Genomic DNA, 26,327 nt, shown 5'->3' on the forward strand with positions numbered 1-26,327 from the left:
AAAAATGGATGATCATACTTATTTACAGCTTACATAATTAATGAAAACGTTCATAAATAATTTTATTTTATCACTAAATAAAAAATGAACATTTTCTAAGAGCAAGTAGTTTGATTTTGGAAAATTCTTCAATTCTTCATCCTCCTGCAATGGGAAAAAAAAAAAAATTTCCAAAATAATAAAAGTATTGCTCAAGTCTATTGCTTTTATATATATATAATATATATATAATATATATATAATACTTATATAATATATATATAATACTTATATAATATTTATATAATACTTATATAATATTTATATAATATATATATAATATTTATATAATATATATATTCTATTTATATATGTATATATATATATACATCCTCCACAGAAACATTTTTATGCATGTACATATGCACATGTAAATTTCTCCTGCACGGCAAGGTAAATAATTTTTTAAGTCAAAAAAAGGGAAATTAAAAGGAGGTTTGTGTAATTATCTTTTTACCACATAATGACCTTAAAAAAGGAAGTAAATAAAAAAATAAAAAAAAGAATTACATTTTTTTTTTTTTTTTTTTTTATAAAAAAGTAATTGATTTTCTCATCTTACATTTGGTTAGCTTTATTCCTTTGCTAATATATTGGTTACTACTACACCTCAGGAAGAGAATGTAAAATGGGGAATATAACAGGATTTCCTTTAAAATAGACAACACGTATATAACCCCTAAAAAGCGAAAAAATAAAATTCCACACGATATACATTTTTTTTTACTTTTCATCTGTGTTGCTCTTGCATAAGCATGTCTCCCATTTGGTCTGGTTTTGTCATATATATATATATATATATATATATATATATATGTATATATATATGTATATATTTTTTTTTCAAAATACTATTTATTATAAAGTAGATAATCCCAAAAACGCAAAAGAGTACAAAAATTGTCGGGTATAAAAATATTAGTATCGTGAATAAGATGGTGCCTGCAAATATGTTCATTCGTTTGTGAGTTTTCTTTTATTTATTTGTTATTCACTCGTCACTCACCCACTAATTCACTAACTCACTAGTTCACTTACCCAGTATAACCTCCTCATTGGTGTAGTAATTCGTGTCTACCCTAAGCTTTAATATGTTCCATTTTTTTCCACTGAAAAAATAAAAGAAATAGATGGGATATAGAAAAATTGATTAAATTTTTTTTTTTTTTTTTTTATTATGTGTACATATGTTCCGTTCCATGGATATTACTTTATTTTTCGCATAGTTTTATTTTTTTGATTCCTTTTTTTTCAAAATTTAAGCTTACTTGAATAACAAATAAAGAGAATATATATTACTGTGAAAAATTGAACATATTTTTTTTAAGAAAAAAAAAATAAGTGTAACCTTCAAAATGGTAAAGAAGCAAAATTGTATGCATGTGACGTATGATAGTATGGTTATACAGATGTGTGTACGGATGTGGGTAAAGGAAAAAATTATAAATGGCTAAATTAATTTTTTAAAATGTAAAAGGGTAAACTGCTTTTTTTTTTTATTCTGTTGCCCCATTTTTTCACCTACATGCAGAGTTATAAGCCTTATGAAGTCAATGAGAACAGCGAGAAAAAAAGACAAGCCTAATAAGGATGAAGCTTTAAACATATATACTACTGACGGCATTCTCAGTGGAAATACATTATTGAAATAGTCCCTAGGAAGAACAATAACTCGAAAAAGCATGTTGTGAAGTGGGCTATTTATACGCATATGTACATGTACATTTATATGTATACCTATACGTACACTTATATTTATGCATTTATAAACGTAAATCGGTTTAGGGACAAACAGAGGGGCAGGTAAACTCTTCCTTCAACCATCTTGCTTAAGGCACTTACCATTTATCTAAAATCGACACAATGACGCTTCCAATGAATGAAGTAAAGTTGTTGTTCAACTTCACACCGAAGGGGTTCTGTAATAATGTACCTAATATAGACCTACCAGAAATAAAATATATATATATATATATATATATATATATATATATATACATACATACGTATATACACACATATATGCACATATATATATATATATATATATAAACGAGTTCCCCGCGCTGCTATCTCGACCCAGCGCCCTCACAACATGGTTGCTTCATCACTACTTGAACATACATGTAAACATAAATGATTTCCTTACGTTAGTGTACTCGTATCGTATAATATCTTTATCCTTTCGTGAATAAAATAAATGTTAATTTTGTTAAAGTTAATAAGACAAAATAAGGTGACACCACAAAATACATCAACTAATAAGTTAAAGAGTCGAATCAATAATATCTGTTTATATTTATGATGTTGTTCCCTGTTTTTATTTTCAATTAAATTACAAAATATGTGATACCACTCGGAATGTAATAAAGACTTTTCTTTTATCATTATTAACGTATTAATTTTTTTCTTCTGAAAAACATATTCATTTAAAACGTTCGGTATGCAGAATGCGTAATACATTGATCTGCTGATAAGACAAATGATATAAATAAAAAATAAAGTCAATGAGAGGGGAGAAAATAGGTTTTGTTTTTTCCCTTTTTTCTCCTCTTTTACTTCCTCTTTTACTTCCTCTTTTACTTCCTCTTTTACTTCCTCTTTTACTTCCTCTTTTACTTCCTCTTTTACTTCCTCTTTTACTTTCTCTTTTACTTCCTCTTTTACTTCCTCTTTTACTTCCTCTTTTACTTCCTCTTTTACTTCCTCTTTTACTTCCTCTTTTACTTCCTCTTTCACTTCTACTTTTTCGTCCTCCTTTTTTTTATAATTATTAGTATTACTATCGTTCCCCCATTTTTCTAACCCTTGTGCATAAACATATTTTTTGTTAATTAAGGAAATTATATAGCCTATATTCAAGGACTGCAATGATTTATTTTCTTCAATATTGTGGATCACTGATTTATTTCCTTGTCCTCCGTTCTCTCCCTCCCTCTCTCCTGCTTCATCTTCTTTTTTTCCTTCTGCTCTTTCCCCTTTTAACCCACTTGCCAAATTGGTTGTATGTAAATCGAGCTCGCCGGAACATGAACATGCTTGTTTCTCCTCTTTTGAAATATTCGATATACTATCCTTTGGCACCTCTTCACAATATTCACCATTCGTTTCATCCTTTATATTTTGAATACCCTTGTCATGTTCATCTGTGCTATATGTATCACTATTGTCTATGTCATAGTTGAAATGATCATTATTGAGATTGTCACCTCCGACTGTGTTACAGTTTACAGCTTCATTTTGATATGAACTTTCGTTAACATAGTTATATTTTTCTCTAATCTGTTTGCTGTTCTTTTCGCCATTCTTTTTGTTGTTCTTTTCTCCATTCTTTTTGCTGTTCTTTTCTCCATTCTTTTTGCTGTTCTTTTCTCCATTCTTTTTGTTGTTCTTTTCTCCATTCTTTTTGCTGTTCTTTTCTCCATTCTTTTTGTTGTTCTTTTCTCCATTCTTTTTGCTGTTCTTTTCTCCATTCTTTTTGTTGTCTTTTCTCCGTTCTTTTCTCCATTCTTTTTGTTGTTCTTTTCTCCATTCTTTTTGCTGTTCTTTTCTCCATTCTTTTTGTTGTTCTCTTCTCTAATCTGTTCTCTATCATTTTCCCCACTTTTTTGCCCCCCATTTTTAAAGACTCCTTTTCTGTTGAATGCATAGGCGACTAAGCTATCCACATGATCATCGGAAATATTGTAAGTATATTTTTTGGAATTATACAAAATAAATAAGGCACTTAGTTCCCATCCCTGATCTCTACTCCTTCTTATAAATACAGGTTTGTCTTTATAGTAAATCAGAAAAATGTAGTCAGGTACATTGCAACTCCTACAACCGTTACAATGGTAGCATTCTGAACAGTCTCTTTTCTGTAATTCTTCTGAATTGTTCATAAAAATTAACTCACCAAAAATTCGAAAATTTTTCCATTCCTCCTCCACCAAGTGTTCTTTCTTTACTTCAAATTTTTCTATCTGAAAATACGAAAAAAAAAAAAAAAAAAAAAAAAAAAAAAAAATGATGCTATCCATGAACAAATGATACAGTTCTAATATACTTTTAAGTGGGAGTAACTTGAAGTATAAACAGAAAGATTAAAACAAAATGGAGGAAGTTCAACTTGGCAAAATGGAGCGTGGCAATATACGACTGAACAATGTGCAAATAATTCCCTCTTGTTAGTCATAAAGCTAGTTACATATTTTTTATGTCTTATCATTACGTGCTTAGGTGTTACATGTATAGTAACATATGTATCCTCCTGTGCAATTCCATAAAGGTAATGCTTGTCCTTTTTATTGATTATTTGAAAGTCATCTGGAAAAAATATTCTCAAACATGCACTTTGTACTAATCTATATTTTGTATCATTCATTTTGAAATTTTTTTTTTTTTTTTCTTCTTTTTTGTAGCTTTAATAAAAGCATAACTCTTTGATAAACCATACACAAGAATTAAGTCAACGTCTTAGGCTAGAACACCCACTGGGCTTCAAAAAATTTGTGCGCATGATTTTGCATTTTTTGTGCACTTAAGGTTATGCTTCTTACACATTTTAATTGTTCTTATTCGAGATATTTTCCACCCAAAAAAAAAAAAAAAATATAATAAAATATAATAAAATAAAATTACGTGAGCGTATTCGCCTATATGCGTATGTACGTATGTGTGCATATAAATATAAATATATATATAAATATATATATATATATATATATATATATATATATATATATATATATATATATTATGTGCACTCTATATATTTTCTTTCTAAGCGAAATTTCTATACACATGTATATTTTTTATGCTACTACAGTGGATGAGGAAATAAAAAAAAAAATAAAAATACTTCCCCCATTAACGAGGTGCAAATTCGACGTATTAAAAAAAATCTAAAAAAAAAAGGGGAATTGGAGAGGATTAAAAGCAGAAGAGATGGCTAAACTAAAAAACTTACTCTTCTTAACGAATGAGCATCAACTCCTACACATCCGCTACATTAATTTAATGCAAAACTCACAGCATGTTTCAAACCCCATTTTGTTTAAGTAAGTCTCCACTTGCATAAAGCACTCGCTTCATCAAAATATATGCATTAAATACGTTCAGAAAAAATAAAAAATTTATAACTAAAATGTACATAAATATGGTAATCGCGGAAGGATAATGCATTAGATTTTTCGACAAGTGTAGATATATACATATATATATGTTTATGTACGTGTATGTATATTTATGTGTATTTTTTTTTTTTTTTCAAAGGGGTGAATAGGGGTTAAGCAGGTACCTCATTCTGTCGAGTCATTAATTATTTACCTGACCAGTCCATCTGTTCGTTTGATTAGTACATTCTTTGCCGTGTATGTATATATGTATTTGTATATATATATATATATATATATACATATAGAACCTTTTGCTTATTTATTTTATCGTTTCTATTACACCGGAGCGTACTGATATACGAACATTGAAGGGGAATTCTCCCACTTCCACCCAAACATTAATATAAAACATATGCTAAAAGAAAAACAAAATAAAGGAAAAATCGAAAAATCGAAAATTTGAATAATTGCAAATTTGCATGTGAAGATGAAAGGGCACAAACGAACATGCATCAATGAAAATATAATCTGAAAGAGTTATGGAGTGAGTGCATAAAAAATATAGCGGAAGGCAAAATTGCAGCGATTTGATGGATTGGAAGTGTATCTGCGTTATGTTCTTATCTGTTTTATGTTTGTATCAGTATCTGTGTTTGTGTTCGCATTTGTGTGTAGGAGCCCATATACATACATAAACTTAATTATTTATATTTATGCGTAGAATGCATATACTAGCAAACGCAGTGAGACCACACTATGGCAAGGGTTGGTTCTACAAACTTACGATTAGTTACTCCTCGTATATTATTTATGGCTCTAAGTATAATTTAAAAGATAGTTCGATAAAAGGAATGTATGATGGTACTAAAAGTAATAATGATGAGTTTCATTGGGTAAGTGAGAAGGGAAGTGAAGTACAAAGTAGTGGAACTAAATGGAAAGATAACCTTGGAGCGGTTATTTCAAACAACAGTGAGAATAATGAAGATAATTATGTAAACCTATTTACTGATAAGATAATAATAGAAAAAAATTTAAAGACCAACAAAGTGTTCTCTATATATACGAATAGTTATATACCTAAAGAGAGTGAACATATATTAATTTTAAGTCTTAAAAAATTGAAGGAATATGAAAAGATAAAAGATAAAGTAAAATTAAGTGTTTATATATATGAATTGCAAAATTTGAGTAAATCTAAAATAAGCTTTAACGTTTTAAAAAAAATAGAAATAATTAATAATCTTTTTGAACACATTAATGCAAACATAGAACATGCATCCCCTTCTTTGTTACTGTCAACGTCCATAAGTTACAAGCGAATACATTTAAACAAATATACATACTTTAAGAATATACTGCGTGCTATATGTAATAATATAAAAGTGCATAAAAGCAATAAGCTAAGTAAGCTTTTAATAAATGAAGACAGAAGTAATAAAGATGATTATCAGTACACCATTGAATTACTTAAAAAGGAAAAAAAAAAAAATAAAAATAAAATAAATATGGTAAATGTATATACAAACCATCTCAATAATAGCGCCTTATGTTATATATTGTACTCCTACTCCACCTTATTTACTACATCTAATGCATATGTACTGTATATATGTAAATATATCCTATTGAATGTGGGTAATCTCAACTGCTTAGACATGTTGTCCCTGCTGTATTACATACGTAGGTCCAATGTGAAAGTTAGGGGAGCAAATATGTTTTTATGCAGAAGTGAAGGATTGAGCGGAAGTTTTGGTAGTAGATTGAGACGTAGTTCGAGTGATAGTTCTAGCGGCATGGTCGAAGGGCACGAACAAAATCACTTCGATAAAGCGGTGGATGAGTTGTCAAGTAATAAGTTAAAATCGCAGTGTAAGAGCATAAATAGTTTTACAATGAGCGACGAAATGAATAGAAAAGCTGTAAAGAGCAGAGTAATTGAAACAAATCACAAGGGCAAGTACGATGAATACAAAAATACGTACATGAAAATTCTGAGAACCATTATTCACCTTATAAATAAAAGGAAAATCTTTTTAGAAAATTCAAATATATCAGTACTAATTTTATATTATTATTTTAAAATGAATTTCATACCAATCCAGATATTTTATAAATTCCATTATAAAATAAAAAAAAATATAAAAAAAATTGATATCAAATACTTGTCTTTATATCTGTACATTTTGAGTAGCATTAAATTTGACCTTGGCTACTACAAATTTATTTATAAGTATTTAACGTCAATTTTTCAAAACAGAGAAAAAGAGTTTAACATGTTGTCTTTGTGTCTATCCTTTTACTCGCTTTCCAAAAACGGATATTATGACGAGACCTTTGTGAGATGCTGTGTAGGGCTATTTCGAACGTAATGGAATTAAGAAAAAAAGAAAGAAAGAGGAAAAAAAAAAAAAAAAAAAAAAAAAAAAAAAAAAAAAAAAAAAAAAAAAAAAAAAAAAAAAAAAGAAAAAAAAAAAAAGGAAAAAAAAAAAGAGGAAAAAAAAAAAAAAATGAAAACTAAAAAGTGAGAACCAAAAAGTAAAAATTAAGAAGTAAAAAGCACAAAACGAACAGCACTTATGTTCAAACAAGCGGAGCTGCCCTTTCATTGTGTAGTGGTCATATAAGAGTCGTTAAAGATAAATGCTAATGCTTCTTTCATTTTTGTTTTCCCCCCCCCCTTCGCACTTCCAATTTATAGGTTTGCAGGAAGCCTGAATAATGTAAACATAACTAACATAATATACACACTAGGGAAATTAAAAATAAGAGACGAAGAATTGCTGGATATATTATGCGATATTTTAATGAAAAGACAAGACAACATATCAGCAATAAATTTAAGCTTAACTGTTCATAATTTATCAAAATTAAATTATAAAAATGAGATTTTTTTTAAAATGTGTCTTGAAAAAGGAAAAGAATTATTAAGTACCTTTACAACAAAACAGCTGGTTATATTTGGTGAGGGAATGATAATAAATAATACATACGATTATGAATTCATGCAAGTTTTTTTTAATCAGCTTATAGAAATGGAATATAAGGATACTGCTACTTTTGTTAATAATAACGATATGAATAATAACGATATGAATAATAATGATATGAATAGTAATTATATGAAGAATAATCATATGAAGAATAATAATAATATAAAGAATACTAATTACAAGAAGAAACATATATTAAGTACAATTTGCTTCAGTTTAGCCCTGGAAAGAGAAAATTTTGTGAATCAATTTCCATTATCAATTAAAACGTTCATATCAAAAAATTTGAATAATATAATCCAGAGTAAAAGTATAAGCAACATACATGACGAAATTGTAAGTATACTAAATTATTTGAATATCGAAAATTTTGAGATAGTAAAACAGAAAAAACCGTATGTGTTTGATATATTTATTAAAGGAGATCAAAACATATATATCGATATACTATCCCCGTGTAAATATCTTACAAATTCGGTATATTTAAATGGATTTATAGAATTAAAAAAAAGACATATGAAATTGTTAAATGCGAACTATTATTATTTCAATAAAAAAAATTATTTATCTTTGGAAAGCTTAGATGAAAAAATAATTTTTATTAAAAACTTTTTGCAAAATGTCTGTTCATATAATTTCAACTATGTGAATAAAATGAAAGAAGAGAAAAAAAAAGAAATTCAAAATTTCCTTCTTCTTAACGCGAATGAACATGGTCATCCTTTTGTACAAATTTATTATGAACAAAATGGACATCAAAAGAAAGGAAATATTACAAATGATAAGAAGAGCTCAATTAAAAACAGAGATTATTATCTGTTACCTTCCTATGCGAATGTGGAAAATATAAAAAAAAAAATTTTTAAAAAAAAAATGCACCAAATAAATTTTGAGCAACCGTTAATAAAAAAACAGCAAATATTCATTCATTATGATGATGATGCTTTGTTAAATCGGAGCAAAATGGATTTATTAAATACGACCATGTCTATTTCTGACTCAAATATATTGTATGATGAGGAACAGGCAAGGGAACAGGCGGGGGGGAAGCAGTCGCCCATTCCGTTTAAAAACGATTTTAAAGAAAAATTTTTATTCAAAAAAAAATGCCATGGGTTAAGCAAATGGGAATATTTTGATGAAAGGACAGGAAAAATTATAATCAAAAAGAGGATATAACAATGAGGGGGAGCCTCAATAAAAAAAAAAAAAATTGCGCATGTGTGCGGTGCAAGTGCGTATAGACGCATATAAGTAAAAGCGAAAGTACGTATAAGCATATGTACGTATTAGTAAATGTTACATATGTACTCTTCCCTAAGCACATTAATATAATTAATTATGTTCCACTTCAAAAAATTTCACGAATTAAATTTTATTCTTTTTTAAATTTTGCAAAAAAAAAAAACATATCCTTTTTTACACCTTTTTTAAGGTGTTTTTTGTTTTGTATTTTTTTTCTTCTCACGTATTTTTTTTTTTTTTTTTCCACTTTCATTCAAGCTTTTACATTTTCCTTTCACTTGCTCATTCGGTTCCGCGTTGTCTTCTTTTTTTTTCCGTGGATCGGCCCCATCCGGTGCTTCCTATTTTATTTTATTTTATTCAAAAAGTTCGATATTTATTGTGTAGCATTTTACACCCTTATACATTTTCAACGTTTTTTAAAGAAAATTATTTGCTTATCAAGTGCCATTTTCAAGCATTTCAAGAATTTGTTCCACCTTGTCTACGTGTTAGTCGTCAATTATGTTTATTTGAAAGGAGCCTAAAAAAAAAAAAATAAAATAATAAAAAAAAAAAAAATAAGCATACATATAAAACGCAATAAATAGCATTATGCAGAAGAAAAAAAATACCGTAAAATAAATAAATAGAAAAATATTATGTGCAGCTTGCTAAATATAAATCACATTGCTTGTTCATAATATTATGAACATAACATAACTATTCAACTTTTCGATGCTCCAAAATTTTGCCCTTTATGCGCAAAAAAAAATAAAAAATAACAAAGCAGAACAAATTAGGGCAAAACAAAAACACCTTACAGTGAGGGTAATTCAGGTTATAAGTCACATAGCCCTTTATCCTAAATCTCTTTAGTATTCCTTTAATAATGCCAATAATTAAAATTAAAAAATAATGAATAAAATTATTTTTCTGATTTGTCTCATCAATTAAAAGATGTTTCAAATACATGCCTATATCGTTATCCACAACAATATATACACCTTTTTTGTATGTTTGTATTTTATCAGCATTTTTATTAAATAAAATAAACCATATATCTCTTCCTATAAATTTTAAAATATCCTTAACATCGTTGAATTCATTTTTATATATCAACATGCGTTCAATTAATTTTATACCTATACTTTTACCCATATCTTTAAATTTACTTGATAAAATATTTATATAATTTTTTTCTTCATTATTATTTTCTAAATACATAAGATTATTAATTATTCTATCTCTCTCATTATAGTGTTGTCCATATATGTTATTATTGCTCATTTCATTGTTGCTATCAATATTGCTGTCATTGTTGCTGTCATTGTTACTGTCATTGTTACTGTCATTATTGCTATCATAATAATTATTATTACTATTACGATTACATTTATTGTTATTATTACTATTACGATTACCTTTATTGTTATTATTACTATTAGTATTACCATTATTGCAATTAGTATTATTATTATTGTTATTAGTGTTATTATTTATTTTGTTCCTTTCTTTTTCATTTTCCTTCTCCTCCTCATTCTCATAGGGTAACCTCTTTTCATTGCGGTCTTCTTGATGATGATCTGAGGAGCTACTAAAGCTGCTAAACTCATATTCATTATTTTTCAAAAGGTCAATATTTATATTAATTATTTCATAAATTAACAGTAATAGACTTGTCTTTGATATTTTCCCTTCACTCATATTATTTATTGGATTTAAATAATACCATTAAAAGATAGTCCCCCCTCAAAGGAAGGCAAAAAGGGTGAAATAATAAAAAATAAATTAAAAAAAAAAAAAAGAAAAGATAAAAAAAAGGTACAGAAAAATAAATAAAAAAAAAAAATTAAAAAATTAAAACGTCAAAAATAAAAAATATATGGCAATGATAAAAAATATATGGCAATGATAAAAAATATATGGCAATGATAAAAAATATATGGCAATGATAAAAAATATATGGCAATGATAAAAAATATAATGGCAATGATAAAAAATATATGGCAATGATAAAAAATATATGGCAATGATAAAAAATATATGGCAATGATAAAAAATATATGGCAATGATAAAAAATATATGGCAATGATAAAAAATATATGGCAATGATAAAAAATATATGGCAATGATAAAAAATAAATAGTAATGATAAAAAATAAATGATAAAATGAATAATACAAAATAACTGTAAAAAATGAATAATACAAAATAACTGTAAAAAATGAATAATACAAAATAACTGTAAAAAATGAATAATACAAAATAACTGTAAAAAATAAATGATAAAGTAAATTATTACATATGTCCAAAAAACTATACATATAAAACGATGAATTTTAAATTATATTCTCTTTTGTGATGCCTATTTTTCTGGAAAATATTTGCAAAAGGGGAAACATATCTGAACAGACAAGCAAGCTTCAAATATGACGGTGTCATACATGGGAAAAATGTTCTTTGCTCATAGGAATAAATAGTGCTAAGGTATGCCTGTGAAATATATTTTCATGCACACATACCTACAATCATACATAATAATACAAGCATAAATAATACAATATAATAATATATACAAAGTGTACATTACTTTTGAGCTTCATTTTTTCGCACTTGAAAATAAAACAGAAGGTACTAGACTGTACTGTACCATAGTGTACAGAATTGAAAAGAAAGTCCTTTTATTTTTCAAATTAAAAAAATGTTAAACTTCAACAAGTTTAAACATATATATATATATATATATTTGCATACATGTAAATACGCATTAATATGTACCATATACATACGTACATACATATATTATGCACATGTATATACAGTAAAACACATGCTATGGAGAGATAATAATAATGATATTCAGGATATACTCACATAAATTAAAATACATACATATATTTTCGAATAAATTATACTTTAAAAATTTTCTTTAATTCATGATTTCAACAAAAAAATAAAATAAAATAAAATAAAACAAAATGAAATGAAATGAAACGAAACGAAACGAAACAAAATAAAACAAAATAAAACAAAACAAAATAAAACAAAACAAAATAAAACAAAACAAAATAAAACAAAACAAAATAAAACAAAACAAAATAAAATAAAACAAAATAAAATAAAACAAAATGAAATATAGTATAATACGACATAACATAATAAAAAATTCGTTTTATAAATGCACACATAACAGCTACTAAAATTGCAATTTTGGATAAGGCAAAAAATAGGTAAAATATGTCATTCAAGTATATTTTTGCAATATAAGTATACTACTTATACATATATATATATATATGTATTATATGCACGTAACAATAATGGGTAGGTTATATATTTTTTACAAATACAGCAACAACTAAATAAACATATACATTTTATTAAATATTTATTAAAAAAAAAAAAAAAAAAAAGAATATAAATGTAGATATTTTTCTAACAAATTCAATAATAAGTAGGTCTGTTTGTTCCGAATATTTTAAGAGCGACTTTTAAGAATTTTGTTTTTAAAGTAAAAAAAAAATGTTATCTAAGTAGTAACAGGAGATTCAAATGCAAAAATTAATATAAATATATAAATTTATATATATATATATATATATATATATATATATATATATATATTTATATATGTATGCAAATATATTTGTGCATATATGCAAAATCATTTATTTTGTGTTTATCTATGAATTATATATATGTTTGTAAATATATATATAAAATTTTAGGAATGAATATAAATTAAATATTTATAAAAAAAAATACTTATGAATACAGTTGAGTAGGCATGTTTGAGTCTGCGAATTACAATTTTCCTTTTGTTTACTTATATATAAAACTATTCATTGTTTATACTTGTTAATTTATTTCAAAGGAACATAAGGCTCTGTTTATAAATTTATTTATATTATCATATATTACTTTATTTTAAATCTAATTTTATCCTATTTTAGCTTATTCTATTTTTTTTTCTTCCTTTTTGACAGAAATATGTAGTTAAAAATGCGTTTTCTAACAAACATAAATAATAACAATAACAACGTAAACTCGAACTCATCATATGATTCGAGTAATTTATTAATTTACAAATATACAAGAAGTTTTAATATAACATTTAAGAAAGATATAAAATTTATTCAGATTTTATTCCCTTCATTTACGATTTTTTGTGTTACCTTTTTTTTTTCGTTACTTCTATATTTATGCTTCTTCTGTTTGGAGGCATTTTATTTTAACAGGAAAAACCCGCTGTTTATAGATGAGTAAGGGAAAAAAAAAAAAAAAATAATAATAATAAATGTATAAAATTAATTAAAAAAATAGAGCAAAAGAACAAGATAGAATAAGTGTACGAGTAAATGAACAGTAGAGTAAAGGTGTAAAACATGGTATAATGATGAAAGCAACAAGTGAAAGAGAAAAGCAAGAACACATTTATGACTTGAAAAAGTCATTCATAATAAACTGATTCTTGCGTGCATTTTCCCACGTTCATATTATTTATTACTGTTTTCATTTGTTAGAGATGTATTAAAACGTTTTGGGCTGAACAGATTTTATATTTCAAATAATTACCAGTACTACAAGTTAATAACTGCTACTCTTTTTCATTCGAGCATATGGAACTTAATAGTATAGTTTACAAAAAAAAAAAAAAAAAAAAAAAATTAAGCTAATAATGTCGATGTTATATTGATGTGTCATAATTAAGCACATATATTATTATACACCAACATTGTTAAAACATAAAATGTATTTTTTAACCCTTTTTTTTTTTTTTTTTTTTTTTTTTATTTTTGTAATAGATTAACACATATTATTTAATGAACATTGGAATAGTAGTAGAAAAGAGGTAACCATTAATAATAAAAAAAAAAGCACTACATATAACATAGAGTTTATTACACAGCTTATTCATTCACGTTTGAAGTGCGTATATGTGAAATCTACATGTGAACATGTACGTATGAACATCCACGTGTACCCATGTTTTCACCTTTTTCTTTTTTATTTTTAAAGCTATGGGAAAGTACAGTATATAATGATTATGTTACTAAGTACGTTGTGCGGACACTTGTTAATGCTTGCAACCTCACCATGCGCAGATGTAAGGAAACGAAAGGCTCTAATTTGAAATTAGTGCATATATATATATATATATATATATATATATTATATGTATTCTTGTATATATTCGTACGTATGCATGCATGTACGTACATGCATCATGTTATGCTTTTATATTTACATTCCCACACTGCTCTCTTTTTAGGTGCATATGGGAATCACTGCAATTCTCTCAGGATTTATGGGTTTGTTTCTTCAAGAAGTTGTAACAAATTATAAGCAACTGACTGATAAGTGGGACGTCATTGGAAGTTTCATGTATGAATAGAAAATAAAAAAAATAAAATAAAAAATTAAAATAAAACAAAACAGAACAAAATAGTACAAAGCAAAATAAATTGCTGTAAACTGAAAAACATTAATATATTATTTCGTTCTTAACTTTGTAGATTTGCAGTATTGTCCCTTTATTTGACCATATCAATGTTTGCCTATAATGGTAGGACAGTGATGTGCATATAATAATAATATATGTATTATATATGTTTAAGCACATGTTTATATTTCTGTTTTTACAAAAATGTGTTCTTATAATTTTTTTTCTAAATGTGTACATTAGATTGAAGTTGTATATATATATATATATATATATATATATATATATATATTTTTTTTTATCCCATCTTGTTTTGTAGGAAATTTTGTTGGAAATATAGGAGGAATATTTGGAGGGTTTAGTTATCCTTACATTTTTAATAAGGAATCATTTAACGGGTAAAAAAACAATTTTAGAGGCCAAAAAAATAGCATTTTAAAATGTCCTATATAATTTCAATGCATGCTTGAAAAAAAAAAAATATATATTTTATACATCGTGTTTGTAATTTTTGTATAGCTTATGTATTATATGTCTTTTTTCATTATTATTATACAATATGGTCACATGATAACATTTTGCACATTTCCAATTTTTATTAATTTTATAGGCCGCAGAAAAATGTAAAAATTACCTTTGTAACATTAACGCTTTTGTTAATAATTGGTACATTTATTAGTTTAATATTTGTTAAATGTTAGAGGGATGAACATGTGCACATGTGCGTGTGTACATAATGTTTGTACATGTGTGTGGGTGTACATACGTTTGTATATATTTGTGCGTATATTTGTGTATGCTTTTGTGTGTACATTTGTGTTTATATACAAATATGTTCATGTGCACGTTAAAATATGAGGGTATCCCTTTTATTGTTAAGCTTTGACATAATAGAATTTCCAAAGGAAACTACAAATTTTATGATTTTACAGTTTTATTGTATAATATTATTTTATAGTTTTATTATACAATTTTATTTTATGGTTTTATTGTATAATTTTATTTTATAATTATATTTTGTAAATTTATTTTGTAAATTTATTTTGTAGTTATATTTTTTTTTTATTTTAATTTGTATATTCATACGGTTATACTTCTTTACAGTTATACTTCTTTACTACTATACTTCTTTACTGCTATACTTCCTTACTGTTATACTTCTTTACAGTTATACGTCTTTATTGTTGTTATACTTCTTTACAGTTATACGTCTTTATTGTTATACGTCTTTATTGTTATACTTCTTTACATTTATACTTCTTTACATTTATACTTCTTTATTGTTATACTTCTTTACATTTTTACATTTTTTTTTTATTTTATTTTTCTTTTTAATCAACACCAATGTAAACTTAAAAATATAAAGAAATACCGTTAAATGAAAAAAGGAAATATTATACTTAAATCTGCATGTATATTTTTTCGTACGTTGTAATTCATATGCTTAATGTAAATAGTGCAAAGTAAAACGTATAGAAGAGTGACAAATATGCACATTCATACAACAGATCAGATGAGAAGTATAAATGGATATGCACCTGGCGAGCATACTATGGAATACAAACTTTTCCTCGTTATCACGAATGCAGCTTAACATATATACACGTTAACATGTATGCAGCGTATCAGCTCAACTTTTTGACACATTCACTTCCGACCACCTTTGCGCATGCTGTCGTTCCCACATATACATATGTACATGTGTATATATTTATGTATATATATATATATATATATATATATATATATATATATATATATAAACTTACGCAAAAAGAGTGTATGCTATGCTATACTGTACTTACACCATGGAAGTTAGTACACACTTAATTAATTATGTCAAATGCCTTCTTAACATTGACTTTGACATGCTCAATTGACTTATCGTACAGTTGTTGCTCCTCCTGCGTAAGGGGAAATTCTATTGGATAAACCCCTTTGTTGTTTATAAAAGTAGTTGAACCAACAAACAAATCAGAACATTTATATAAACCATTTAAATAAACTGCGCATGTAAATAATTTATTTTGATTATACAAAAATGATTTTATCATATTAACAATAGCAGCAGCAGGGGCAAAAGCAGCAGATGATTTAGCTAATTTAATAATTTCTGCTCCCATATCTCTAGTTTTTTCAATAACTTCATTAATATCTTTGCTTGTAATTAAATTTTTTTTTACAAATTCGGAAAGAGGTATACCTGACACAGAACAATATCTTTCTAAAGGTACCATTAAATCACCATGCCCTCCTAAAATGATTGCATTAATATTTGCTGGTGAAACATTTAATTTTTCAGCTAGTAATGTTCTAAATCTTGCTGTATCTAATATACCAGCCATACCACATATTTTTTCATGCGGTAAATTACTATACTTATGAAATACATTTACCATAATATCAAGTGGATTACTTACACATATAACAAATGCATTTGGACTATATGTTTTCACAGACTCAGCTACACTTTTCATAATTTTTCCATTTACACCTATCAAATCTTCTCTACTCATGCCCTCTTTTCTTTGCACACCTGCTGTTATTACAATTACATCTGAATCTTTTATATCTTCAATATTGTTCGTACCTGTTATTATCCTATTCACCCCTAGTATGGTACTAAGGTGTTTTAAATCTAATCCTTTCCCTTGTGGTACCCCCTGCACTACATCATACAAAACAACATCCCCCAGGTTGTCCACCAAGCACAACTGACCCACTAGGGCTCCTATATAGCCACTTCCGATAAGCGATATCTTCGGCATTTTTAAGAAAAAAGGACACGTATAAAAAAGAGGCAAAATGGGAGAAAAAGTGGGAAGAAATGAGAAAAAATGAAAAAAAATGAAAAAAAGAGTAAAAACGAGAGACCAAATGAGGATACGATATAACTAAATGAAGCGAGATAAAACAGAATTAAACGAAATTAAATTGAATAATATCAAATGGCACAAAATAATGGTAAAAAATAAGGCGAAATAAAATAAAAGAGGGGAAAAATACAATGATGAAGGAAAAAAAGATAAAAAAATTTGGAAATGAAATATTTTAGCAACAGAAGAGCAGAAAAAGATAATAAGATTTCTGAAACTTATATAGTTGTTCCACAAAAAAAAAAAAAAAAAAAATTAAATTAAAAAATAAAAAATAAAATAAAATGAGAAAAAAAATATAAACCTTAACATATAAAAATAAAAATAAAAGCTAACACATTGAGCATAAAAAATTAAAATAACCTTCAACATGAACGTAAATACAAAGGCACTTAATATAAAGATAGCAGGAACACACTGTAGAGGTGATAGGCATACAAAATGAAATAACACATTCACTTTGAGCGAATAGGGAAAGGGTGAAACAAGGTGGTTACTCAAAAATGAATGTTTTAATTTGTCCGTACTTTTTCCATAATTTTAAATATTCGTTCTTTCTTCTTTTATCACATTCGTGTATTTTAAATGAAGATAAATCAGGCATAGTGAAGGTCGTTATATACATATATATACATAGGTACACATGTATTTCAAGAATAAAATTGTAAGTTCATCCCGTTTTGCAAATCGCATGATTATGCAAGGCAAATTTTTTTTTTTTTTTTTATACATACATATATATATAAATACATGCATATGCATATATATACACATGTGCAGCTCAACGTTTTATACACCCTTCCTATTAAGCATTGATAAATAAAAATACTTACGTCATTTAAATGTAAAAAAATAAGAAAGATAAAGAAAAGTAATTTTTTTTTTTTTTTTTTTTCATATATAATACATATATCGCGTATATATTTTTTTTTAATTATTGTTTTCTAATAACAAAGGGGGAATGTGTGTACCTCTTTTGTTATACCTAAGTGGTCAATCAGAAAGTGAAAAAGATGAATTTTAAAATAGGCATATTCGTAAGAGAAAAAGAAGAAAATGAAATTACAATGCCACTATGAGTTGTCGCTATGAGAGCATAGTACACATATATGTATGTAGATCTCCATTAAAAATATACAAATGTTTTAATATATAATATACACACCTACAATTCGGACTTTTTTTTTTTTTTTTTTTTTTTTTAAATTCAATTTTCCACATAATGCATATTTTTATATTTTACGTGTAAACGATGAGGTACTGTAAGAAGCCATATAAATTTAAAATTCTTTTTCCCAATTTTTTTTTTATATAATTTTTTTAAATTACAAATTGCTACCAAAATGGTTAAAACTGTAAGTACACGTATGTATGCATTTGTGTACCCTCCTATGTACGCAATTATGTGCGTAGTTTTGCATGTATACACGTAATTGTTTACATATACATATGTATATGCGTATGTATATGCCTATGCATACGCCTATGCATACGCCTATGCACACATGTACCATGGGGAGAGGACCTTTTTAAACGAAGGTAGACATATATATATGTGCAAGCAGGAATACTGCCTTTTAGTCGGTTAATTCCCATGTACCCATTAATTCTTGAAAAAGTATGGGAAAAATATGTAAGTCTGTACGTTCATAAATTATATAAACTGTTACGAAAAAATATCACATTGAGACAGTATCTGTACAATTTTATTTTCATTTACGAACATTTTTGATAAGTTCAGCTTGCCCATTTTTGCACTTCCAATTTTTACAAAATTTTGGGGAAAACGATAATTACAGTATCCAACTTTTGGAAAAAATGAAAAAAAAATATTATGTAGATCTTAAATTTTTCTTCATCTTACGTGTGCTATATACCAAAATTTCATCAAATCATTTATATGAATAAAAGTGATATGCGGCACATGCCATCCCCTTATAAGTTGTAAGATAAAGAACGAATATCTTATTATTATGTATTCTCATTAATCTGTTACTGAATGTTGCATATAACCTAAGAAAAACGACTTAAAGCAATTTAGCCTTGCCCCAATTTTCCTATATCTGCGTAAGTAAAAATGTTATTTGTTAATTCAAAATAACGTTTTTTTTAAAAAAGAAGGAAAATATCTTAAAGAAACAAACGATAAAAAAGAGGAAGCTTGTGCCTGGTTTTTTTTTTTTTTTTTTTTTTTTCAAATAGCCAAATTAATTTAAGAAAAAAAAAAAAAAAAATGCGTCGACTGAATAATTCTACCTTTACATGTGCATGTACAAATATACATATATATATATATATATATATATAGTACACAATACTTTGGGTGATATACAAATTAAGTTATTCTTTTTGAGGTCATAATTTTTTATTTTCTCTACATTTGGAATTCTGGCATTTATGTATTTTCAATTTTTTTTATTTTTTCGTTTTTGAAGTATATTTTTTTTAAAAAACATTTGCATTTTTCATATTACTGCTTAATTAAACGTAGTATTGCTTTACATACACGATGTGGAGCATTCAATCAGTATGGACATTGTGAAGAACGGCGAATAACTCTGAATTGAGAAAAAATCAAAAAAAGAAAAGGAAGTGCAGGAGCAGGAACAAGTTGATGTGCCCATTTCTCTGTAAACAAATGCGCAAAGCGTGCATTTTAGCTCTTTTATCCTTTAGTCAGTTACGTTTATTTGTTTGTTATTCGTTAGGTGTTATTTGGTGGATGTCATTTGTTTGTTGATACTTGTACGTTGTTATTTGTTTGCTTCTATTTGTTTGCTTCTATTTGTTTGCTTCTATTTGTTTGCTCCTACTTGTTTGCTCCTACTTGTTTGCTCCTACTTGTTTGCTTCTACTTGTTTGCTCCTACTTGTTTGCTCCTACTTGGTTGCTCCTACTTGGTTGCTCCCACTTGTTTGCTCCTACTTGTTTGCTCCTACTTGTTTGCTCCTACTTGTTTGCTCCTACTTGTTTGCTCCTACTTGTTTGCTCCTACTTGTTTGCTCCTACTTGTTTGCTTCTATTTGTTTGCTTCTATTTGTTTGCTCCTACTTGTTTGCTCCTACTTGTTTGCTCCTACTTGTTTGCTCCTACTTGTTTGCTCCTACTTGTTTGCTCCTACTTGTTTGCTCCTACTTGTTTGCTTCTATTTGTTTGCTTCTATTTGTTTGCTCCTACTTGGTTGCTCCTACTTGTTTGCTCCTACTTGTTTGCTCCTACTTGTTTTCTCCTACTTGTTTGCTCCTACTTGTTCGTTTTTTGCCTCCCTCCGAATGCCGTGCGTTTTGGCCCCTTTCCCCTATTTATACAGAAAAGTTGCAACAGAATGGACGAGTATGTATTGCTAGCTTTTTTTATTGGCTTCTTAATTTTATCAGGAATAACAGCGTTGAGAGCATTAGTAGTATACAGCCGTAAAGACGAAAAGAATCGATCTATTTACTTTTTTATAAAATTTCTTGTTGTTATAGGATTTGTTCTGTGTTGGGATACGGTAATATTACTTCCGATTGATGTTTATTATAATTTATCGCATGATATAAAAAAATATGTAAATATATTTACCTTATATAGATCCTATTACTGGGCATGCTTAGTCTTCATTTTTTTTTTAACACCAATTACAAACACTATTTATTTAGAGCCAGAAAAGCAGACTCGCTCCCATAGGCGAAATAATTATGACAACAATAACAATAATAATAATAATTATTATTATTTTGGCAGTAGTTATGGCAATACTAAGAGTAAGAAAGGAAGTAGTAGGCGTAATACAGGACAAGGCAATGAAGTGGACATATATAAATATAAGAAGCTTTTTTCAAAAATATTATCAGCCACTTTTTTCTCCTTTGTTTTAGCATTTTGCTTATTTTTCTTGACATACTTGGCTGTTAAAAAATTTACCATATCATTAGATGCACAAGATTGTAAATTATGGTACCCTTATATTGAAAACACAAATAAAAAGGACTTTTTAAAATATAATATTCGAAAAATCGAAAGTTGTCAGAACATTGTACATACAAATATCAAAGTGAATATAGACTTAAATTTTAACGACTATATTGTAATATTTATGTTATTTGTCGGGCTTCATTTTTTTTCATTTTACGTTGCAATCGGGTTGGCGTCCTTTCCCTTAAGCTTAATTAGATCATATATATACAGAAAAAAAAAAATAAAAGAAGATGATTTCAAATATGAGCTCTCATTAATAAATAGAAAAGCAACCAGGCTAATGAACATTACAGAAATGTTACAAACAGAAAGGAAGCAAATATATAAAGTGAACTACTGCATATCGTTTATTAAATATATAAGATATAAGAGACAGAAAAAAATTCTCAGTTATATGGTGCATAAACTAGAAAAAGACTATGAAAATCTATTAGATAACTACAATAACCCTACAAATAAAGTTTATTCATTTGTTGCTCTTTTGCTTGGCATACTTTTTTTAATAGTAAGTATAGCTATTGTTCTTCATATTATTTTTTATATTATATTAGACTTGACGGGAGGGAATAGGTTTTCTTTTAATCCCATGTTTTTGGACATTCTTCTAGAGGTGATAGGCTGCATATATGTAGTGAAATGAATTAGAGGGAAAGGAAATACTCAACTAGCCAATTATTTCGTTCTATATTTTGCTTTTTGCTTTTCATATAGTACATTTTACATTTTGTTTGTTATGTTATACATTTTTTTTTTTTTTTTTTCCATTTTCCCTTTACAGCACTTTGTGAAAAACAACTTAATCGTAATTTCGATGATCATCTATACACTGATTGCGTCCTATATGCTTATCTGCGCATTGTCTGGGTTCATTTATTTCTGCTCCGAGGTAAGAGCAAACAAAGTGGAGGAGCTTACATTGTACATGGAATGAGTAAAATAAAAGTGGTTACACTCCTTTCTGCGCCGAGGAACATATTTTTCTGATACATTACTATTTATCGTTTATTATTATTTATTAGAACTATTTTATTTTATTTTTCCCTCTTTTTCTTTCCTTTTTTTTCAATCTCCCTTTTTAACAGCTCCATCTAGGACTTGTTTTTGCTTTAGAAAAAAAAGATACATATTTGAACTCCTTCCTTTTGAACATATGCCTTTTTTTTTTTGTTTCATCTGGAGCGGCGTTATTCTCAACGGTAGGAAGAAAAAAAAAAAAAAAAAAAAAAAAAAATATGAAAATGGAAATGGAGCGTCCACTACTACAACTGCTACTACTACTATTACTACTATTTTTAATAATAATAATAATAATAATAATAGTGATAAATGCGAATATGAAAATATTTCTCATTATCTATCTGCGGGCATTTGGGGGCAAAATGACAATTGTTCATGAAGCATTTTCCCCTTCATTTTGTGCATATTCGTCGTTATACGTTGCAATGTGTGTACATATGTAGTATGTATATGTAAGTATGTGCATTATAGGCACATTTATTCATACATAACTGTGTCTGTCTTAGAAAATACTTAACGCTTATTCAAGGCGCTCTCACGCAATTTTTTTTTTTGACCTGACCTTAAGAAAGCTTGGTATTATTGGGTAAGGAAAATTAATTTTGTTTTTTTTTTTTGCTCTTATAAATTTTTTTTTTTTCATATGGTAAAAATTGCAAGAAGTGCTTAATTGGTATTATACCACCTTACATACACAATATATGCCATTACGTAGCATCCGTACTCACATTAATTTTGTTCTATTTTTTTACCTTTTTAACAGACAAGCATATGCAAACAATGCGTTGTTATACTTCGTTTTAGTGATAAACTTGTTAACGGTCATCGTATTTTTCTTCCCAAAAAAGTGCAGCCTTAGTTGCTTATCTGTGCCTTCAAAATTTTTTAAAATTAGCGATGAGGTATACGATGGACAAGAAATAGATTTGGAAAGTAACACTGCTTCAGACAACATTGACAAGCAGCACTTCAAGGCAACAAAACTGTTCAAATAGGATCCCTAAAATGCCCTCATATGTATAATCGTATAAGGCGTACGTGCATACAGGCATACAGACATACAGGCATACAGGCATACGCATATACATATAGGCACACTCGCACCTGCATCCACATACACATACATACAACGACCGTTGTTATTCTAACAAATTTACTCTTTCCATTTAAACGAATGATTATATATGTAACGGTATTTAACTGCACTTCCTCAATGAGGACGCACTAATTATATGAGTACCTAAAATAGCATGTATATTTTATTTCCCAAGGATGATCTAAAATGTCAGTTTAATTTTTTTTTAGACTTTTTTTTTTTTATTTTAGCTAGCTATATTATTGTTAATTATTACTGTTCATAATTTTTCTTTTTTTATTTTATCTAGCTATGTTGTTGTTAATTATTGTTACCCTTTATTTTATTTTATTTTATTTATTTTTTTTTTTTTTTATCTAGCTATTTTGTTGTCAATTATTGCTACTCACAATTTTTTTTTTTTGTATATATATTTTAATTTATTTTTTCATTTTAAATTAGTTTATATGTATGCTGTTCCTTTGTCCTTTCTGCTCAACCTTTTGAAATTTTTTTTTAATTTTCGTGCTTCGTTTCTGCACTTGAAATTTAAAAAAAAAAAAAAAAAGAAAAAAAAACAAAAATGCATTACATATATATACATATATACAACTATACACAACAAGCGTCCACTTAACATATGTACAGAAATTCGTTCAATTCTCTTTTCCTTTTATGTCTTGAATAATTAACAACTTTCACCAATTCGTCATTTCGCCATTTCACACCATTTTGTCATTTCTTTATAAGGTGAAAATAAAAAAAAAAAAAAAGGTAGAACACCTTTTTGTAAACGTTAAATTCATGCAACTAACATACACTGACCTCCTACTGCTTTAATTTTCTTCTCTGCCCTTTTAGAAAAGTATCTTGCTTTTACTACAATGGGCTGACCACATCTTAACGCCCCATTTCCTAACACTTTAAAGTATCCTTTCCTTGTCACATCAATAACAGGAACAATATTTTTATTCTCACTAAATTCTTTTTTTTTTTTTTCTGGTAACAAACCCCACAATCTATCGATGTTTATTGTTGGACAAAATTTACGGTTTTTCAATAAATTGAAATGCCTCATACCGACCTATACATAAAGGTACACAAATACATTATTACATATACACTGAGCATACACATATTACATATATACTATACATACTCATATTCATACACTTTTGCGAATGCACATATACATCTCATTTATTTGTGTGTAAAAAATAAGCATATACGAGATGTCATTTGAAATTGGGGGAATACACAACAATGATACGAAAATTATCCTTTTTTAAAAATTAAGACAACATTTCCCCCATGGATTAACTCATTTAACACAAAATGTTTGTATACAATTATCACGTTAATGTATATAATTATGCACATGTGGTATACGTGACCATTCTCTTCTAATTTGTTCATACCTTTCCAAAGTACCCTGGGTGATATTTGTCGAAATTTATTCTCATGTGATGCATACCCCCTGCTTTTCCTCTTCCACCTGGATGTTTTCTGTGCTTTCCCACACGACCATGACCAGCTGATACATGTCCTCTCTTCTTTCTGTGTTTCTTAAATCTAGTTGCCATATTTTATTCTATTATAAAAAATGCTTTAAAAAAGGAGTGGGTGAAAAAAAAAAAAAAATAAAAAAAAAATAAAACTATAACATATGTTTACATATACATACTTGTATAAATTTTAATTATGCATAAAAAATATTTTCCATAAAATGAACTCAGTTTCATTTCGTTTTATCTTCTAAGGAATCATGCTAAAGTGCATGATATCGTTTTGTTTTGTTTTGCTTAGCTTTGCTTTGTTTTTCTTAGCTTTGCTTTGTTTTGCTTAGTTTTACTTTGTTTTGCTTGTTTGCTTTGTTTTGCTTATTTTTTGTTTTTTAGTTCTTTGTTTTGCTTAGCTTTGCTTTGTTTTGCTTAGTTTTACTTTGTTTTGCTTAGCTTTGCTTTGTTTTGCTTAGCTTTGCTTTGTTTTGCTTAGTTTTACTTTGTTTTGCTTGGCTTTGCTTTATTTCTTTTGCCAATTTTGTATATTACATACATTTTTTACTGACTGCATTTTTTTTTCTTTTTTTTTAAATATACCTTGAGTAGTTAAGGCTCCTTTTAATTTATGCCTTTTGAAAGTGTCGCAACGTGAAGTTACAAGTTTGTACCTATATATATATGTTTATATGAACAAGCTAAATACCCTTACGATTTTATTTTGCTTATGATGAACTTTAACGTAATTTTCAAATTTACCCTATGTGTCAATTTTTAATTTTTTAATTTTTTATTGTATTTTTCTTAAGCTGTTATTTTATATGCATTTATATTTTTTCAATTAAAATGTGTTCATAATTATTTTGTTCAGTTATTTTTCTCCTATAAATACGTGTATATATATATATATACTATTTTTATATTCATAATGTACATTAAAAAATTGGTGCCATAAGGGGTAAACGGTACAGTGCTTTTCATTGTTTAAAATATAAACGAAAAAAAGAAAAAACGGAATATACAGAAAAAGCGGAATATACAGAAAAAACAATATATACAGAAAAAACGGAATATACAGAAAAAACAAAATATACAGAA

At 27.2% G+C, this 26,327-nt stretch overlaps 7 protein-coding genes across 7 annotated transcripts; 3 read left to right on the forward strand and 4 right to left on the reverse strand.

Annotated features, from left to right (window-relative positions):
* Positions 1-18: 18 nt before the first annotated feature.
* On the reverse strand, positions 19-4,405 carry GPI1 (phosphatidylinositol N-acetylglucosaminyltransferase subunit GPI1, putative; the record flags this gene model as incomplete). The annotated part of the gene is made up of 11 exons (XM_029006109.1): positions 19-144; positions 497-507; positions 602-718; positions 892-981; positions 1,078-1,148; positions 1,308-1,387; positions 1,565-1,694; positions 1,882-1,983; positions 2,189-3,615; positions 3,696-4,004; positions 4,253-4,405. 11 exons carry the CDS (start codon positions 4,403-4,405, stop codon positions 19-21), a joined length of 2,616 nt encoding a protein of 871 aa, XP_028862632.1.
* Positions 4,406-5,860: 1,455 nt separating this feature from the next.
* PmUG01_11044800 (conserved Plasmodium protein, unknown function) lies at positions 5,861-9,310 on the forward strand (the record flags this gene model as incomplete). The annotated part of the gene is made up of 2 exons (XM_029006111.1): positions 5,861-7,506; positions 7,840-9,310. 2 exons carry the CDS (start codon positions 5,861-5,863, stop codon positions 9,308-9,310), a joined length of 3,117 nt encoding a protein of 1,038 aa, XP_028862633.1.
* A 557-nt stretch (positions 9,311-9,867) lies between these two features.
* Positions 9,868-11,062, reverse strand: PmUG01_11044900 (trafficking protein particle complex subunit 6A, putative; the record flags this gene model as incomplete). Its single annotated transcript, XM_029006112.1, has 2 exons — positions 9,868-9,899; positions 10,180-11,062. 2 exons carry the CDS (start codon positions 11,060-11,062, stop codon positions 9,868-9,870), a joined length of 915 nt encoding a protein of 304 aa, XP_028862634.1.
* Positions 11,063-13,361: 2,299 nt separating this feature from the next.
* On the forward strand, positions 13,362-15,503 carry ROM10 (rhomboid protease ROM10, putative; the record flags this gene model as incomplete). Its single annotated transcript, XM_029006113.1, has 8 exons — positions 13,362-13,621; positions 13,883-13,991; positions 14,165-14,211; positions 14,379-14,466; positions 14,632-14,744; positions 14,876-14,925; positions 15,122-15,200; positions 15,413-15,503. 8 exons carry the CDS (start codon positions 13,362-13,364, stop codon positions 15,501-15,503), a joined length of 837 nt encoding a protein of 278 aa, XP_028862635.1.
* Positions 15,504-16,628: 1,125 nt separating this feature from the next.
* Positions 16,629-17,570, reverse strand: MDH (malate dehydrogenase, putative; the record flags this gene model as incomplete). Its single annotated transcript, XM_029006114.1, has 1 exon — positions 16,629-17,570. One exon carries the CDS (start codon positions 17,568-17,570, stop codon positions 16,629-16,631), a length of 942 nt encoding a protein of 313 aa, XP_028862636.1.
* Positions 17,571-21,003: 3,433 nt separating this feature from the next.
* Positions 21,004-23,650, forward strand: PmUG01_11045200 (conserved Plasmodium protein, unknown function; the record flags this gene model as incomplete). The annotated part of the gene is made up of 5 exons (XM_029006115.1): positions 21,004-22,098; positions 22,417-22,524; positions 22,721-22,834; positions 23,162-23,241; positions 23,419-23,650. 5 exons carry the CDS (start codon positions 21,004-21,006, stop codon positions 23,648-23,650), a joined length of 1,629 nt encoding a protein of 542 aa, XP_028862637.1.
* Positions 23,651-24,532: 882 nt separating this feature from the next.
* Positions 24,533-25,313, reverse strand: PmUG01_11045300 (60S ribosomal protein L27a, putative; the record flags this gene model as incomplete). The annotated part of the gene is made up of 2 exons (XM_029006116.1): positions 24,533-24,814; positions 25,149-25,313. 2 exons carry the CDS (start codon positions 25,311-25,313, stop codon positions 24,533-24,535), a joined length of 447 nt encoding a protein of 148 aa, XP_028862638.1.
* Positions 25,314-26,327: the final 1,014 nt, after the last annotated feature.

Source organism: Plasmodium malariae (genome assembly GCF_900090045.1).
Source record: "Plasmodium malariae genome assembly, chromosome: 11".
In the NCBI taxonomy this organism is placed as follows: domain Eukaryota; phylum Apicomplexa; class Aconoidasida; order Haemosporida; family Plasmodiidae; genus Plasmodium; species Plasmodium malariae.